General features: G+C 35.7%; 1 protein-coding gene across 9 annotated transcripts in view; it reads left to right on the forward strand.

Annotated features, from left to right (window-relative positions):
• Positions 1 to 20,000, forward strand: part of LOC144975329 (microphthalmia-associated transcription factor-like) — a 101,933-nt gene that overhangs the window by 72,645 nt on the left and 9,288 nt on the right. For all 9 annotated transcript variants that reach the window (XR_013645892.1, XM_078919304.1, XM_078919309.1 and 6 more), the window contains one exon: positions 18,701 to 18,820. Coding sequence is in view for 8 of the 9 variants with exons in the window: in XM_078919304.1 (XP_078775430.1) it covers positions 18,701 to 18,820 (120 nt within the window). In the remaining variant the exon portion in view is untranslated. The remainder of the gene's footprint in view (positions 1 to 18,700; positions 18,821 to 20,000) is intronic.

A 20,000-nucleotide genomic window follows, 5' to 3' on the forward strand; every position in this document is an offset into this window, starting at 1 on the left:
GACCCGGAAGCGATATAAACTTAACTGAAGACAGCTTTATCAAGGATGTCTCTACACACCACCGTCAGTCACAGTGGTATACACGTGATATATGACATGGCGAGCGTTCACCACTCTCAACTGCCTAAAAATGAAGTGGATATGAAGGCTGTTCGGGGGATGACCCAGTCAATCGGTAAACGATTTCGTAATTTATTTCTATTTTTAGATCCAATTATGTCCACATTGACATTTTGACTAAATTCCGTTAAATGGAATGCATGACGCTTTCGGTTGAGGAAGAAGTTAGATGGGGAGAAGAAATTATTTGTGGGAAGGGGTGGGGAAAAAAAAGGGGGGGGGGGGGTAATAATGTGATGTGAAAATGATTTTATTTTTGAGAAAAGAAATGTAACTTTGTTTTGTTGGTTGAAGCTGGTCGGTAATTTGTTTTTAAACCGCCATTTTGGTGATTAGTTCTCCTTAAAATCCTCTTAACAGACTATTAATTCTATGCGTTTTGGTAATATATTCACCTGTTCTGCCCCCACCTTCCCGCCCAGATGAATTGTAACAGTATTCAAACATGTTGTTTTTACGTGAATGGGTCGGATTATTAATTATGTTTACTTTGACATGATGACAGAGCACAATCGGTGTCAAACGCATTCCCATTAAAAGGTGATTGAAATGTCTGAATTAAAAAAAAAAACTATGAATAATTTATAACACGTTTGGAATTAACAAGGGCGGGGGGGGGGGGGGGGGGGGCGGTCTCGATAGCTCAGTTGGTAGAGCACTCCTTTCACCACACGCAAGGGAACCGAGATCGATCCCGAGTACAGTCGATATTTTTTTCTGACCTGCACTCCCTGTCCACCCAGCAGTGATCGGATAGCTGGGTCTGTTAGATCTGGCGAAAAGTACCTTGCGATAAATTAGCATCCTATCCAAAGGATAGCATGCAATTGCCATTGTCCGTTTTCACGCTATAGAAACCGGGATAAACTCCGGCTCCATTGGCCTAACGGCTCCGAAGGACTGTAAGTACTTGGAATTAACACTTGAAATTCCTTGAAATGGGTGTGTTTGCACACGACCCACGACACCCCACGTACACACACACACACAAACACACACACACACACAAACACACAAACACACACACACACATGCGCCTTTGAAAGATAATTTTGTTGTCCTGAGACGTCAATTAGCGATAACGCCACACATCTATTTAATACAGACTTGTGTTAAAGTTGATAATGGTGTTTAGAGATAGTGTTCAAGTTGATAGTGTTATCTTTTATATCTTATTTCTTCGTTGTTCGATTTAAACCAGTTAAATGCTGTACTATAGCGAAAACAACCCCCCCAAAAAAAAAACAAACAAAAAAAAACCCACATGAATTTAAAAATTTGGCATGGAAACTCATCCTTCAAATATTTCCAATCTTTTCCCATCTTTTTATCTGTTTAGATATTATGATAATATGTCTTATATAGAGATCTCGGAATTTTCCAAAACATCTTTTTAATTGTTTACTAATTATAACTAAAGCAAAAATAAATAACGAATATTTATATTTTGCCTTTCTAGTTCGAAGTGTCGTCCGAATAATCTGTCTCGAGCTGTTAAATTGAAACACGCGTACACACACACACACACACACACACACACACACACACACACACACAAAGCAAAAAACATAGACCATTTAAACAAAAGAAAAAAAAAACCAACAAAAAACCAACCCCCCCCCCCCAAAACAAACGAAAACCCCCCCCCCCCCCCCCTCATAAGTAAAACCAAACAGACCAAAAAGAGCTTCGGATGGCATATTGAATTGGAGAAGTCAATTCTTGTTTATTTGAAACAACCAAAGCTTTGCATACGGCTTTGTTTTGCTTATAGTATTATTATCATCATCATCATCATCATCATCATCATCATCATCATCATCATCATCATCATCATCATCATCATCATCATCATTATTATTATTATTATTATTATTATTATTATTATTATTATTATTATTAATTATTTTTTTTTATTATTATTATTTTGTTTTTCTTTCTTTCAACTTTTTCAAATCTCGAAAATAGGTCATAGGGATAGATGTTGTTGAGATTTGACCCCTTTTTAAAATCGTATTTCAGGAAAGATTAAGATAGGCGGTTTATGGAATAATCACCACCAGACCCCCCCCCCCCCCCCCCCAATCCGATAATGATAATCGAACCGACAATCAATGGATTTAAACCGTGTTCCTCTTGACCTTGTACCTACCGTTAATTGTTTGGCTGATATCATAATAATATTAGATAGAGTATTATATCGGCCACCTATTTTTATCAGTCGATAAAGATAAAATTCGTGGATTTTTGGTCCCCTGTGATATTGATAAAATGGAAATTACACGGCTAAAGCTTTTCGTGTGTGTGTGTGTGTGTGTGTGTGTGTGTGTGTGTGTGTGTGTGTTTTTGTCATTGAGCAACAACGGGTGCTCGGAGGTCAAATTCTTTGTCAAATTTTTGTTGTCGAAGGATGGCCAAATTAAAAAAAAAATTATTTAATTTTTTTTCTAGAGTACCATAGCTCTTTGTTATTATTTTGAGACAGAAGTTAGTGATTAGTTCTCACTAAATTATATAAATCAGACTGTAAAGTTTACACACAGTTTTGTTTGTTGGCTTGCTTTGGCTGGCGGATATTGTGAGTATTTTACCTAAACGCATAGCATCAATAACCGACGTGTCTCGGGTGGCTTAATACGCTTCAACAGTCGTAACGTCACATCCTTCCTAATGACGCATGGTAACTTAGTAACACTGGCTCTAAACTATCGGAACAATGGCGGACGCCCGTATGAAATATTTCTCCGGCGAGCATAAAAGCGTATCCAGAGGGAAAAAAAAAAACAACATAAATTTGATCATGTTTTGACTTTTACACATTCTGATCACAAGACATATGAAAAGTTCTAGCCAGCATGAAGAATAAAAAGTAATGATTTTCTTTGTTTAGAACCAAGATGGCCGCCGTTGCCGGGCGGCGTACATCAGACTATTGAATCCAATTGATTGTTGATAATATGGGAATGATAAGAAAGATAATGACGCAAGCAAAACCGCGAAGACTAGATACAACACATTGTTTAGATTGACATTTATTTGTCAGCCCGGGTACCTACTCGGAGCGTCTTTGTCATTATGTAATATGAACAATATTTTATTATGCTCTCCCCTGCCAAGTGTGAAATAAAAGTAGGGTTTTGGGTGGCTGGTTAGTTTACTCAAGAGGTGCTCATCGGAGTTTACAAGTTGTCTCCTAGGCACTCGGTTGAAGATGCTGGTGGTGCAATGCTATAGATAAGATAAGAAAAGTTGAATTAGTCAGGCGAGTACAACTCGACCCAAATTATCCGTGTCTTTGTTAAAGAAAAGTAGATAATAATATAGACAGTATGCGGTAATGACTAAGGGAGTTAATTTTTTACATTTTACACGGTTCAGTCCCTTGATTACGGTACAGATTTCTTAAAAATGGCGACCAATGCTTTCAACACAATGGACCCTGTATTTATAATTAAAAAACAAACAATAAAAACCAAAAAAAAAAAAAAAAAAAAACACCAAAAAAACAAACAAACCAAAAACAAAAATAAAACAAACAAAAAAACGGTACATGTGTGAACGGGATTGATCCATGTCACATAAAATTGGACGGGCTTTTTTGAGTAGAAGACATTTCTCGGGTATTTTATAGCGTTAAATGGGCAGCGGGCATGCTAATCATATCAAGTATTCCAAACGCTCATAAAACCAAAACAAATAAGTCAATTGGCTTCGATTCCCCCCAAGGACAATCTATTTTATAACAATTATTGTTGTTGTGTGAACCCGCCCTATTCATTCTCTTTGTCTTATTCTAGTTTTATTGAGTGGTCAGATAATTTGGTTCAGTTCAGCAAGTCAATAATTTCCGTACTCTGGGGAGAAAAAATTGGCCAGAAAACTCGGTCTTCAAATATATCGATCGATTTAATTGACCCTCATCTTGGCAAAAACTCTCAAACCTGGGACTTAGATAGACATCGAGAGGTCCCAGCTTTGAGAGATTTTACCACGACGGAGGGTCATTTAAATCGATTTTATTTTGAAGGACGAGCTTTCTGGCCAAATTTTAAAATACGACTTATTCCCCCCTCCCCCCAGGGTATAGTTAGTTTGAAGTTGACATCACTCAGGTCTTTGTTATTGTTTTTTTGCCATCCGCGTTTATGAGTAATTCTCACTAAACTGTATTAACCTGACTATAAACGATCATGGTTACACAAAAAGTTTTGTGTGTTGGTCCGTTATACTTCCGGGTGGCAATGTTGTGAGCTCCTTAGCCAATCGCATACTATCTATAGTAATAGCAGTTAAGTGGTGAAAATGTAAGTAATTCGGCTAGCACTCACTGCGTCGTCCTGCCACGCGGTTTGTTGTCATGTTTTGATGTCTGGTAGGTGAATGTCGGTTGACAGCTGTTGTTGCTGGATGGGTTGATGGATGGAGATTGAGACAGAGATCCTGACGATATTAGACATTATTTATTATTTACAAATGGATTCTGATCGGGATGAGTCATCGGCTGATTTTTTATTTATTTATTTATTTATTTATTCATTTATTTAGTTTTTGGGCGTAGGAAATTTAGGTTTTGATTTATTTCCCTTTGTGTTTTGAGCGTTACGTTTATTGTTTATGTCGTTTGTTATTTTTTTTTTCTGATTTAAAAAAGAAATTATGAAGAAAGAAAAAAGAATTCCTTTTATTCATCCTCAATGGAAATTTTTCTTTACAATGATTTTTTTTTATATATATGGAAAAGATTTAACGACTTTGGTGTTGGCCGCAGTATAGCGCTAAATAATGAGCATTTAATTCAGAAAAGTGAGTGGAGGAGGCACTTATGTTGGTAACAACAAGAGATGAAGTGAGCAGGAAAGTGCCAGAAGACAATAGAGAATAAACATTTTTCACGGCGATGATGGATAGCTCATACGGTAGAGTCAAACTGTCACCGGCCAGGCTGAGTTGTCGTACTAGTAAGGTCGCGGGTTCAAACCCCCATCACCGCCGCGAAAAGTTTTTATTTCTCTATTTTCTTCTGACACTTTCCTACCCACTTCATCTCTTGTTGTAAATAATGAGCATAAGGGAATAATGAACAAACGAGATTCCGAGACTTAAAACTTATGAAATCGGCCATAGACCATTCCCACAAAACCACCACCACGCACCAAGGCATTTCTCAGTGTCATGTTTTGTTTTTTTCTCTCTCCCCTCCCCGATTGTCAACATCAAGTGACAATCCAAGGAATTCAGCCCAAGGTCAAAGCATGTTGGGGTCGTAATCCAACTGCTGTAGTCTGAAAAACAAAACTAAAAAGAACTTAAAAAACCCCCCAAAATAACAAACAAAAACAAAAAAAAAAACAAAACACAAAAACAAAAACAAACTAAAAACTCCACTGTTTTCAATTTGGTCAGGAATTTTTCGATTAATATAATGTATATATGAATGTTCATACTCTCTCTCTCTCTCTCGTGACCTTGCTCAATCATGTTCCTTTTTCTCTTCTCAATTTTTTACTTGTTACTACGTTTCTTCCGAAATAACTTCATTCGTCATCGCTAAATTTAGCCTTAATCGATGGTGTTAGTAGCCCTCATCGAAATAATGTGCTCGACTTCATCAGCTGATAGGAAGTATATATAGGATTACTCACCCACTTGGAAAAACGCTAAATCTATAGTCAGCAGTCCGAGGTATTCTGGAAAAACCCATATTTAAATAAAGATTTGGCCGGAAAACCCGCCCTTCAAACATCGATCGATTTAAATGACCCTCATCTTGACAAAAAGCAAAAAAAAAAAAAAAAACAAAAAAACAAAAAAAAAAAAAAAAACACTCTCAAACCTGGGATTTCGCGAAGTCCCAGGTTTGAGCTTTTTTACCAAGATGAGAGTCGGTTAAACTGATCGATGTTTGGAGGTCGGGCGAGTTTTCTGGCCAAATAAAAAAAAAAGTGTCTTTTCAGAGTAATGCGGTTTACTGGTTAAAGTTAAGACTGTGTCCACTTAACGATTAGAGGAATATTGAACCAATTCAATATTATAATATGTATATAATAGACTGTATGAGTGACTCATGGGTGTGTTATGTAACGAACCTGGCCTGTTTTAGTTTAATAAATGTTAATGGCTGTATTTGTTTGTACTTTTGCAGTTTTTATTCATATCAAATAAGACTAACTGTTCTTAAACTGCGTTTTAAATGTTTATTTCGACTCAACTGAACATGCATTAAATTAGCGATACCCCCCCCCCCCCTTCTCGCTCTCTCTCTTTCACTCTCCCCGCCCCCCCCCCCCTCTCTCTCTCTCTCTCTCTCTCTCTCTCGCGCTCTAACTCCATCTCCTCTTTCTTTCTATCTCTTCCTCTTCTCTCTCTCTCTCTCTCTCTCTCTCTCTCTCTCTCTCTCTCTCTCTCTCTCCCCCTCTCTCTCTCCCCCCCCCCTCTCTCTCCTAGTTAATCTCGGCTTGGCATTGCGTCACCGTTTAGTTCATAGCTAATAATTGTATTTCTTTGTCTATATCGGGTTAGTGTTATTTTATGATTTTTGCATAATACACATTATCTAAATATTGACCGAGACCCAATATTATGTTTATCATTGTTCTTTCTTTTCTTACACCCATGTTGCCAGTTGCTTGCTATCCACCGTACAAAGACATAATAAGTACTACATAGTATACATGAATTTATAGGCTGTATAGACTACGATATTTATTGTTTATCGCACATCATATAATACTATAGCTACGGCAATTCTGTCATACTCGGGGAAAACACGTATTTAAAATCTCGTCCTTCAAGTATCGGCCGATTAAAATGACCCTGATCTTGGGGGGTGGGGGGGGGGGGAGACAAGACAAAACAAACAAATAACCCCCCCCCCCCCCCCCAAAAAAAAAAACAAAAAAAAAACAAAAAAAAAAAAAAAAACCAAACAAACAAACAAAACTCACAAACTCACGTCGCAAAGTGACAGGTTCGAGAGGTTTTTTTTTGTTGTTTTTTTTTTTTTTTCCCGAAGATGAGGGTCATTTCTGGCCACAATCTTACATACATGTTTTTTTTTTTGTTTTCTTTTTTTGTTGTTGTTTGTTTTCTTTCTCTTAGTACGGCGGAATAACGTCAACTAATAGGCTACACCAGCGCTGCCTCCTTGAAATTTAAAGAAAATCGTAGTTTCCAAGGGAAAATAAAGAAAATTCACTTAAAATAAGTTTTCTAAATAAACAGTTTGCTCTACTTGATCCAGAATTGCTCCAAAGTCCTGAATATAGGATTCTAAGGAGCTAAACTTTTCTTTTCAATAAAATTTATTGAGTGAAAGAAACCTATGCAGCTCTGTAGCTGCTGGAGTCAAAAATTCGTATTTCAACGAATTTTTCGTAGTGGATACAAGACAAAACAAACAAATGAAACCCCCCCCCCCCCCCAAAAAAAAAAAAAAAAAAAAAACAAACAAAAAAAAAAAAAAACAAAAAAAAAAATACAAACAAACAAACAAACAAAACTCACAAAACTCACGTCGCAAAGTGCCAGGTTCGAGAGGTTTTTTTTTTTTTTTTTTTTTTTTTTTTCCCGAAGATGAGGGTCATTTCTGGCCACAATCTTAAATACATGTTTTGAGTGAAAGAAACCTATGCAGCTCTGTAGCTGCTGGAGTCAAAAATTCGTATTTCAACGAATTTTTCGTAGTGGGTAGTTAGCAGCTCTGGGCTACATCCATCCATACCAGATCAACGCCCGTTGTTTGACAGCTGTTGCTTGTTTATGACTTGTTGGACTATTTATCACTATCACTATTGTGATCGATCGACTCAGAACGCTATTATTTGAACCCGAGGCTTCGACATAAGATTTTTAAAACTAGAGTTATAAAAGTTGAATTGAAATAAATATATCTAGGTATTCAGGATGTTGGATTTAACTTCCGAAACGTCGAAAATAACAAGATGATTAACTCTTTAAATTTCGTGACTCTGGAATTTTTACTATCAACTCATTTGAAAAAAAAAACAAAAACAACAAAACTATTTAAAAACAAAAAACAAAAACAAAAACAAAAAAACAAAACAAACAAAAACAAAACAACAAAGAAAGAAAAATCCCCCAACAAAACAAATAAATTAACAATCTAAAAAAAAACCAAAACTCATGTGATAATTTTATACAAAATCCAAGCCATGCTGTGTGATGTGACTTTCCAATGAATAAAATAAGCCTGACATGACAGCAAATGAATTATGGAAATGAAGCTGTGTGCCCAACGGTCCGGTCCGAGTTTTGCTTGTTTGTTTGTTTGTAGTTTTTGTCTGTTTGTTTTTCTATCGTTTTTCTTTTCTTTTTTTTTTTTGTGGTTGAAATTGGAACTTTCTACATGACATCAAACATATTTACATATCTTATTGTTAGCAAAATGTGAATTCTGAAGGGAATGCTGATTAGATTTTCACGAAGCATGACTCGAAATTTGCATTTAAAAATTGTCCTTAATTGTTATTCAGGTATTGGGGGGAATGTCAAGAGATTCTTCTTGAGGTACCATTAACCCCCCCCCCCCCCCCCACACACACACCCCAATTCCTTCATAACTTGCCATCCGTCCAAACTGTGATATTCTACACCAGTCACTGATTCGTAGATAAATGCATATATAGCTCGGATAACCATTGAAAAGCAACAAGCCTTGCTGAAGAATAATCATAAATTTATTCATACACTTATGAAAAAGACATGCTTTTTTTTTTTCTATTCGATCGAATGCTAACTTATCTACACTTTGTTGACTTTTTTTTCCCGACCATTCCATTTCCTACGCCCATCCATCTTTGCCAATCTCTTGTTACCTGCCCCCGCCCGACCTTTGCCTATGTCAATGTGTGACCCATCGTCTCAAACTGGTAATATGTCGGGGTAGTTTAGATGCTATTTAAAACAATAATCCATTTATCGTCAATAATAATAATAATAATAATAATAATAATAATAATAATAATAATAATAATAATAATAATAATAATAATGATAATAATAATAATAATGATAATAATAATAATGATAATAATAATAATAATGATAATAATAATAATAATAATAATAATGATAATAATAATAATAATAATAATAATAATGATAATAATAATAATAATGATAATAATAATAATGATAATGATAATAATAATGGAATGGGGTTGAATTTTCGTGGTTTATTGAAGAAAAGAATCGAATCTCTTTCACGGACAAAAACTAAAATTTCTAATTTCTGTTGAATTTAGCTTCAAGTAGTAGTCCGTCAGAGCCATCAGGCCCATGGGGCAGTTATCTAAAGCTTGAAACGGACAATATCAATTGTTTGCTATGCTTTTGATAGGACGCTAGTCTATTATTGCAAAGTACTTTCCGCCTTATCTAATATGGCCAGCTATCAAAGTACTGCTAGGTCGATAGGCAGGAGGGTCAGAAAAAAAAAGAAGAGATCTCGACTGCACCTGGGATTGATCTTGGTCCCTCTGCGTGTGTTTAGCGAGTGCTCTATCAACTGAACTATCGGGATCCCCGTCCTTTTAACAATAAAACTTTCAGATCACCCTTTTTATTTTTGGACATTCTTCTCGCTCCCCCCCCCCCCCCCTTTCCACCCCCCCCCCTCCTCCCGACATAATGCCGTTTTGAGACGATTGGCCACATATAATACAGAATAGGACACTTCCGACTCGGGGGAAAAAGAAAGATGGAGATGCAAAATGGGAAATTGGTATTATAATGGATTATGATGATAAAGCAGAATTGTGTGTGTGTGTGTGTGTGTGTGTGTGTGTGTGTGTGTGTGTGTTGGGGGGGGGGGGGCGACCCAAACAAAACATATAGACTAGGATAAGCTAAACAAAATAACGCTTTGGTACACAGATTCCACCAAGCGTGAAAATCGCTTCAAACAATACGATGTTTTTATAGAACGGTGGGTTCACCATTTTGATACATGGGAATTGTCACATCTATCATCTTTCTATTTCTCTATTTTGATTCTTTGCACTCGGGCTTCGAGTTTACATTGGATTTTGATTTTTATAATTAAAAACAAATAAATTTTCAAGATGGTTTTAGTATAGATACTTGAACCAGAGCTACAATGCAAAATTCTTACACTCTTGCGAGTGCGCGTTTTGGGAACAAAGTTCGAATCCCAAAATGGAAGAGTGTAAGAAATATTTTATTCTACCAAAAAAAAAAACAAACAAACCAAAAAAAAAAAAAAAAAAAAAACAAAACATCTCAAACCATTGACCTCGAGCAGTCTCGGGTTTGAGAGTTTTTGCCAAGATGAGGGTCATTTAAATAGATCGATATTTGAAAGACGTGTTTTCTGGCCAAATTTTTTAATACGCGTATTTCAAGATTATGGCAGTTAATCGGTTAAATAAAACAATAGATTTGCTTTCATAGCATATGAATTATAATTGGGAGTATAAGGGGGATGGGGTTGTGGGGTTGAAATAATTTCAGTCTCGTTGTTAAGGGGTTAATTTTATTTATGTATTTATTATGTGTTTTTCGCCTTTTTTCTTTTTCTTTCGGCCCTGAGCGAGTTGACACTCGTTGTCCTTGGTTGAATTCAGTCTGGTTCTCACAGCAGTGGCTAGACGATGGAAAAATACATTGTATTCTTTCTCTTTGTCTCTCTCTCTCTCTCTCTCTCTCTCTCTCTCTCTCTCTCTCTCTCTCTCTCTCTCATTCATTCACCCTCTCTTTGTCAATATCTCTTTCTCTCTCTCTCTTACTCTCTCTCTCTCTCTCTCTTGTTCTCTCTCTTTCTCTTTCTCTTTTTCTCTCTGTCTCTCTCTCATCGACTCATCGACTCATCATTGTCGTCGTCGTCGTCATCATCATCATCATCATCATCATCATCATCATCATCATCATCATCATCATCATCATCATCATCATCACCACCACCATCATCATCATCATCATCATCATCATCATCATCATCATCATCATCATCATCATCATCATCATCATCATCATCATCATCATCATCACAACAACAACAACAACAACAACAACAAAATAGTCTATGCACCCGATACACTAACCCCCTGCCTACCTCATCGTGTCATTGTCATGCCCCTGATAAAAGGAGTGTCTACATTCTTCTTCCCTGCTTATTTAAAAAAAAAAAAAAGAAAGAAAATCGACTCAAGTGTTGATAGGATATCGATAATTAATTAAGCGTTATCTAATGGAAATTAAGTCATCGACCGATAACAGGTGATAAATTATAAGTAATCGATATCGAACCCGCGATAACAAAATCGTAATCTTTAAGAAGTACACACGTAAATTAGTGTACCGGATAGGTATTAATCTGGGCCTGAGACATCGTCCGAATTTTAATGATAACACCGTGTAGATAGATAGATGGTCTTTGAGATATTGTGTATGAAATAATATGGAATGCACTTTTGTTTGACCATTTGGTGGCCCGGTTTCAAGTTTTTTTTTTTGTTGTTAAATAAATGAATAGGTAAATAAATAGATAAATAAATCAATGATTGATTGAATGGATAAATGGAGGAATAGATTAATATGAATAAATGAGAGATGCTTCTATATATATATATATATATATATATATATATATAATATATATATATATATATATATATATATATATATATATATGGATGAAATAAATACAGGACAAAATGGATAGATAGATAAAGAGGTAACTAATGGAATAGGGAGATAACTAAATGAATTAATATACAAATTAATTTAGTATTTATATATAAATGAATAAATAGATAACAAATGAATGAATAAATAGATAGATAAATTCCCTATATAATCACAAAGAAAATTACCAATACAAAAAAAAAAAAAGAAAAAAAAAAAGCACAAGTTAAAAGAAAATAACCCACAGTACAATTAAAAAGGCAAAACAAATCAAAACAGAACAACTTAACACTAATATTAACCCCCCCCCCCCCCCAAAAAAAAAAAAACAAACAAACAAAAAAAACCAACAAAAAATCTTCAACTAAGCTCGTACACTTCTAATGACACAGATTTGAAAATGATATTATCTTACTCTTATCTATTTAGTATGGAAAGAAAAAATAGCAAAAAGAAAGCTGTGCTTCCATTCCAAGTGTAATAGGAACAGTCCATTGACCAGTTAATTAACACTACGAGTCAAAGTGTTCATGCTCTTTGACCCAGATGAGTAATTGTTGTTCTGTTTTTGGAGCAACATGGTTTGCCATTAGTAGAGTCGTTATAATAAATTAATGTTGACAAAAGGAAATGACGGGGGGGGGGGGGGGGGGGGGGGGGGGGGGGGGGGGGGGGGAATCGCTAAAACCCTGACATCTTGTCCTATTGTATTGTTGTTACCAGCGAGTCTCATCCCAATGCTGCTCGTATAAATGCCAATACGTCATCAATGATTCATTTGTTTATAAATAATGGTTTAAAATACTGACCTGACATTATAATATGAATGCTGACAAAATGTCCTTTTTTGTCATTTGGATATCGGTTAAATGACTTGTTCAGAAGTTTTAAAATGTTGGTTTAAAGGAAGGCAATTGTGCCCGTAAGAAGTAATGAATTAACTCAGATTTTCCAATTCAGAATTAAAAAACAAAAAAGTATAGTTGATAACACTGTAAATAAACATAATGCAGTCTATACAAATATTATAGCCAATCGCATTATGACTGGGAATAGAAATCCGAGATAAAGGGATGAAGACAAAATTTAAAAGATCCCCCTTCCCTCCCCCCTCCTCCCACCCAACAAACCAAAACATAATATAACAACAAAAGAAAAAAACAAACAAAGCAAACCACCTCCCCCCCCCCCCCCCCCCCCAAAAAAAAAAAAAAAAAACAGCAACAACGACAAAAAAAATAATACAAAAATACAAAAACACTGTTGCATGCATGTTATAATATAACTCTCAACTTGGCAAAAATTCTTAATAAGCTTAATTAAGTCTTTCCAGATTTAAGAACTTTTTTTTCTTTACAAGTTTTGAGTCATCTCAGTTCATCGATTTTATTATTTTAAGTTAAAGCAAATTTAATAAAAATATCTAGCTATTTAAAAAAGCGTTTTATAAGTGTTTGACGGAATACCCGAACCAAGTAGAGACTTTTATTGTGTGGATGGTGATTTTGGATTACTAAAGCTTGACCTAGAAATCACAGGGGGCGTTGCTGTATTGTCCCGTTCAAAAGTAGAAAATTAATATAGGGTACTACTTAAACGGCCAAGACTCGTCAGTTCTGAGCAATATTATTTAGTTTTGATAAGTTGAAGATCAGTACTATTACTATTACTTATTAATACTGACTTAACGCCCGTTGACATTTTGGCCTTGTACAATTTTTACTTTATAATAGTACAATGATCGATTACAATGCCCCCCCCCCCCCCCTCACTTGTAAATATACATTCTTAAACTGGGACGTCTTTTAAATCGTTGGCTTAAAAATGAGTTTGAGAACAAAGAAAAATAAACAAAAAAAGCGAACAAAGCAACAACAACCCCCCCCCCCCCCAAAAAAAAAAAAAAAAAAAAAAAAAAAAAAAAAAAAACAAAAAACAAAAAACAAAAAACAAAACTAAAAAAAGCAACAAAACAACAAAAATAAAATTTCAAAAAAAAAAAAAAAAAAAAAGTCAAACCCAAATAAAACAAAGCAACCCCCCCCCCCCCCCCCCGCCCTCCCTCCCACAAAAAGATAAAAAACCAACAAAAAACATGAAAGGGAGAGAATAATTAAGTTTTTAAAAATACTATTATTGTGTCATTTTATTCGATCGGCTGTGGACAATATTATAATATATATATATATATATATATATATATATATATATATATATATATATATATATATATATATATTATATATATATATATGATTCGTGAAAAGAGATCTGTTTTGTTGGTCAAATACTTCAATGGATGGACGCTTTTTTCAATTGTCGGTCAGGAAGTTCTTGAAGTCAGCCAGTCAACTTGTCCATCCGTTCGTTCATCCAATCCAACATCGTTCGTTGTCATAATTTGTCGTCTACATTCTGCATACTTGTCAGTGACTACTTTAAAAAAAAAAATCATTATGATTAGTTAACTTATTAACTACCAGAAGTAACATTAATTATTATTATGTCGTGAACTTTGGTGCCGTTTTCAGACGCATTTATTATCTGTTTTGGGAAGTCGTATAGTCGTGGGATAATTGTTAGCTTACGGTGTGGATATATTATGTGTGTGTGAACTGTTAACCTTTTTAGACTTGATGTTCGTGACATACTATTTTATTAAAACCGGAAGAGAAGATTTGTTAGTATACCAACTATTTAAGTGTATTATCTATGTAAGATAATGTCATTTGTTGACATTTAAAAAGAAAATATTATTTGTGCCATAGTCTGCTAGTGAATGAGAGAAATGAAAGGAAACTGCTACTATCAAAATGAGGTAATTGTTGTTTTCTTTTTTTCTTCCTATTTCTCTCTCTCTCTCATTCTCTCATTCTCTCTCTCTCTCTCTCTCTCTCTCTCTCTCTCTCTCCCCCCTCCCCCCCTCTCTCTCTCCCCTCCCCCCCCTCTCTCTCTCTCTGAGTCTCTCTGTCTCTATCCTTTTTCTTTTTCATTTTGCTTCTTCTAAGTTTGCTTTCAACTTCTTTTTTTCTTTTTCTTTTTTATTTTTTTTATTTTTATTTTTTTTTGGAAAGCATGATTCTGGAGTCTTGTTTAAAAAAGATGTATACACTGTGTGTCAAAAATGCTACTTATATGTCTTTCTATCAATTAATTTAGACCCTTGTCAGTAACACGATAAACAATGCTTTTGTAAAAAGGGCACATACAATCTTTTAAAACTCCATAATTGCGTCAGAAGAGTGTTTGATGGAACATTGTTTAACATTGATAATATAATTGTCTTTCTTTTTCAAATGTTTATAACTACACAACTGCATACTAAACACCCTGCCTTGACGTTTATTTATTTATCAGATAAGGCTACTGGTATTGTGGACTATTCATCTATCAACACATCCCTCTTCCCGTCTGTCCGTTCGTCCATCCTTCCATCCTTCCATCCATCTATCCATCCTTCCATTCATCTATCCATCCTTCCATCCATCTATCCATCCTTCCATCCATCCATCCATCCATCTATCCATCCTTCCATCCATTCTTCCATCCATCCATCCATCCATCCATCATTTTTTTCATCTAGCCCGCCATCCATTTGGCAGCCTTATAATCTCTTTGCCTCCAGGATGCATGTATGTCAATCTCTTTTCACAAACCGTTCATAGGAACAAACCAAGCGCTTTGACCCACTCGTTTCACCTGCATTTTACCATTAACATTAAATGTCACACAATGTTCTCCCACGCCCACCAACCTCCCATCAATTTATCAGGTGAAGCAGAACATTTTAATAATTTCTTTGACAACAGCTGCATAATATCATTTCCTCTAAAGACCACTCTTTACGACTACCATAATCCCCACTACCACCAACATCGCTACCACCACCGCCGCCACCTCAACAGTATAGAAATTCACCACCACCATCACTACTACTACTACTACTACTACTACTACTACTACTACTACTACTACTACTACTACTACTACTACTACTACTACTACTACTACTACTACTACTACTACTACTACTACTACTACTACTACTACTCCGCCTACTACTACTACTACTACTACTACTACTACTACTACTACTACTACTACTACTACTACTACTACTACTACTACTACTACTACTACCACTACTACTACTACTACTACTACTACCACCACCACCACCACCACCACATACACCACCACGACTGCCGTAAGCATCAACGACTTCATCACTACCACCACCATCTTCACAACCAGCCCAACAAATCACATCATTAAAACACAACTACAACCACTACCGTCACCATCGCAGCCATCTAAAACAAACAACCACCACAACAGTCACCAAAAAAACACCATCAAAATAACGACCATAACCACTACTACCACCATCATATTATCATCACTAACTCCCAGCACCGCCCCCACGACAATCATCGCCAAAACCACCGCCCACAACTTTTTCTCCAATCCTACCATCTTCAGCTAACTTCATTTTCAAGATAATACCTGTCAGACAATACAATACCTTTGCCGTATTATGCAATAATTTTACCATCTTATCACTCAACCAGCCTACAAATAATTTACAAACACTCCTACCATATCAGTATCGAGTTAGAATAATTATCATTTCAAATCGTAAGTAATTAATATCGATATCATGTCTGTGACATTTCATTCCATGAGACTTGAATTGTTTCAGATACGGAAAGGATCGAATTAGAATAATTATCATTTCAAATCGTAATTAATATCGATATCATGTCTGTGACATTTCATTCCATGAGACTTGAATTGTTTCAGATACGGAAAGGATCGAATAAGAATAATTATCATTTCAAATCGTAATTAATATCGATATCATGTCTGTGACATTTCATTCCATGAGACTTGAATTGTTTCAGATACGGAAAGGATCGAATTTGAATAATTATCATTTCAAATCGTAATTAATATCGATATCATGTCTGTGACATTTCTTACCATGAGACTTGAATTGTTTCAGACCCGGAAAGGTCAAAGGTTACAATGACAAGATTCAGGATTGATATAATTAGGATACTGTGGAATTACCTTTCTATTTTTGTGTTATTCTGAAACATCGGATTTCCCCACTTATGATAAAATGTTATGAATATAGACTCCCCCCCCCCCTCCCCCTTTCCACCTGATGAGTCGTGTAAGTGGTATTGGTTTTATACAATTGTTTTATGCAATAAGTGATAAATCTAATATAAACATATCTATATGTTTTTTTGTACATATATATTGGTGATTGAAGCTGGTATTATAGTTCTTGTGGGTTAATTATACACATCCTGATTTTCTAAAGGAGTTATCAAACTATCTATCTATCTATCTATCTATCTATCTATCTATCTATCTATCTATCTATCTATCTATCTATCTATCTATCTATCTATCTATCTATCTGTCTATCTATCTATCTATCTGTCTATCTGTCTGTCTATCTGTCTGTCTGTCTGTCTGTCTGTCTGTCTGTCTGTCTGTCCATCCATCCATCCATCCATCCATCCATCCACCCATCCGTCTACAAAAAACAATAAGAATAATAATATTCTTTTATTTCCAGTATGAGCAGGGCTTATTATTCTTTCCTATATCACGATTTGTACACACAAATGCACAAGAATGCCAATGTCCTGGTCCATTCCTGTCACGTCACCCTGTGCTGACAGTGTAGAATTTATTTACCCCCCCCCCCCCACACACACACACACACATACACACTTGTCCCCTTGCCCCTCGGTTTTTTCATTCCGCACCCCTCCCCTCCTCCTCAAACCCCCCTAACCCATTTCACAGCGGTTGAAAATATCGTGTTTTTGCTTATCTTGCTTTTTTTTCGTTATTTTTGTCAACTCGGATCAATTTCTCGATCTTCAATAGGTCCTATCTTGTCGTTAGATTCAATAGACTCTAAAAAAATTGGAGGGCTTCTGTACTGTAGACGTAGATAGCTATTATTGAATCTTTTTTGTTTGTTTTGTTTTGAAAATTCATCAAATAAATGGGAGTTGGGGAGGGGGGGGGGGGGGGGTAAGTGTTCAGTAACGGTTGGGTGGTTCTGCAGCAGTGTTTGCTTCGTTTGTAATGAAAAAAAATAATCGCTAACATGCAATCTTGGAGGACACATTTTTTTTTACTATTGCTCTTTCATTAGGTTAAACGGTGTAGTTTTCGTCCCCGCCTCTCTTAAGACACATTGGGATAGTGTCAAAGTTGTATAACTTACAGTATAAGCAAGCGCCCCATAAGGAATTCTATTTCTCCTTGAGAGAAATAAAATTTTGTATTATATTATTATAGTATGAAATGCCTGAAATGCGTGCATTGGAAATCGTGTTGTGTAGTTAGATTTGATATCGAATATTGATTATTATTACGTCATCATGTGTGGTTTATAGTTGTGTTTGCACAACCTTAACATCGAGTCTATTTTTAGTTGCACAGCGTTAAAATTCGAGTCTACTTGGATAATGATATGCTGTCGTCTTATATGAATAATTCCTATGTGGATTATCGAAGCGGATTCGTGTATTTTGAAAAGACATTCCTGATGGTATGAAATAGAAACATTCGAAAATGCCTGTCGTTAGAAGGCGGAAGAGAGTAAGTTATACTACGTTATAATATAATATATTATACTATTTGCTGTTATAAGGGTCGAGGCCGAGGTATGTTTATTTACAAGTCTGACAACCCAAAATTGTTATGGGGCCATTATAGATATGAAAGACAAAAAATACAAAACAGCAAACACCAAAATAAGTAACCAAAATTTATTTTTAAAAAACCCAAATAAAAAATAGAAACAAAAAAAAATAATTACAATGCGGTATTCTTTCCATTCTTAGTTATTCTTATTGTTTCTCTATCTTATTTCATTCTACAGTTCATCCCCTCCAACTTTGACCTCTTGGGTGACCTTTGTTCAGTGGATCAGCTGGAGTTGGGCAATATTCTCACCGACAGTGACCTCATTGAACTCAAGCCATCTCTGGGAACTGAAGGGGTAAGTGGGAATTGTTGTGGTCATCATCGTCATCAACACCACCACCACTAACACCGTCGTCGTTGTCGTCATCATCATCATCATTGCCATCCTCATCATCATCATCCTCATCATCCTCCTTGTCCTTAACCCTCTTCCGCACTAGGACAGGACTGTCCTGGGACAGTCCTGTCCCAAATCTGTAACATATAGAATTTAGAGAAATCTTCCGCACCTATTGGGACGGGACAAAACAGTCCCGTTGTGTCCCAAGCGGTTGTGAAATGCTACAAAATCAACGGGACAGGACTGTCCCAGTCCCGTGTTCATATCGTTTGTGATAGTAGAAAAATATAGCAGACTTCCGCACTAGGACAAAAAAGTCCCAGACTTGGCGGCGCCGTGTCAAAATTGAAATGCCTTTATTTTCTGCATCCCTACTATTACTGCTAATACTACTACTAAAAATACTACTACTACTACTATTACTCCTACTACTATTACTCCTACTACTACTACTACTACTACTACTACTACTACTACTACTACTACTACTACTACTACTACTACTACTTACTACTACTACTACTACTACTACTACTACTACTACTACTACTACTACTACTACTACTACTACTACTACTACTACTACTACTACTACTACTACTACTACTACTACTACTACTACTACTACTACTACATTTTATCTGTTTTCGTATATTAAACTGAAGCTTACATTCAATTTCACAGTTATTATTTATTTTTTTATTTCTATTTCTGAATATAAAAAAGCAAGAACAATTCAAGAAATAATTCTATGTGATGAAACCACGTACAGAAGACATAGCAACATAAACATTTTCGGCAATTTAAAAACGTATGTTTATAAATATAATTTAAGAAGTGTCACACTTTGTGACACAGCAGTAACGTGTCTAAAACCGGTCGCACATCTATTCGGTACCTTGTGGGATCAATTATCTTTATCGTTATTTATTTCGGGAATTTTCAATGAAAATATTTTTAAGTAAGTCCTTCTGAGCCACTTGGACTCATTGTAAGACAAATTAACTCCTGTAGAGCCTTGTAGCCAATGGTGCAGGAGTTATTCCGGTTTCAATAGCGTGAAGTGGACAATTAACGTATTTGTTTGAAAACCTTTGAACAGGACGCTAGTCTATCGCAGATTACTATCCCAGCT

This window comes from Berghia stephanieae, chromosome 6 (assembly GCF_034508935.2).
Source record: "Berghia stephanieae isolate SIO BIC M18660-M18661 chromosome 6, UCSD_Bste_1.3, whole genome shotgun sequence".
NCBI lineage: Eukaryota > Metazoa > Mollusca > Gastropoda > Nudibranchia > Aeolidiidae > Berghia > Berghia stephanieae.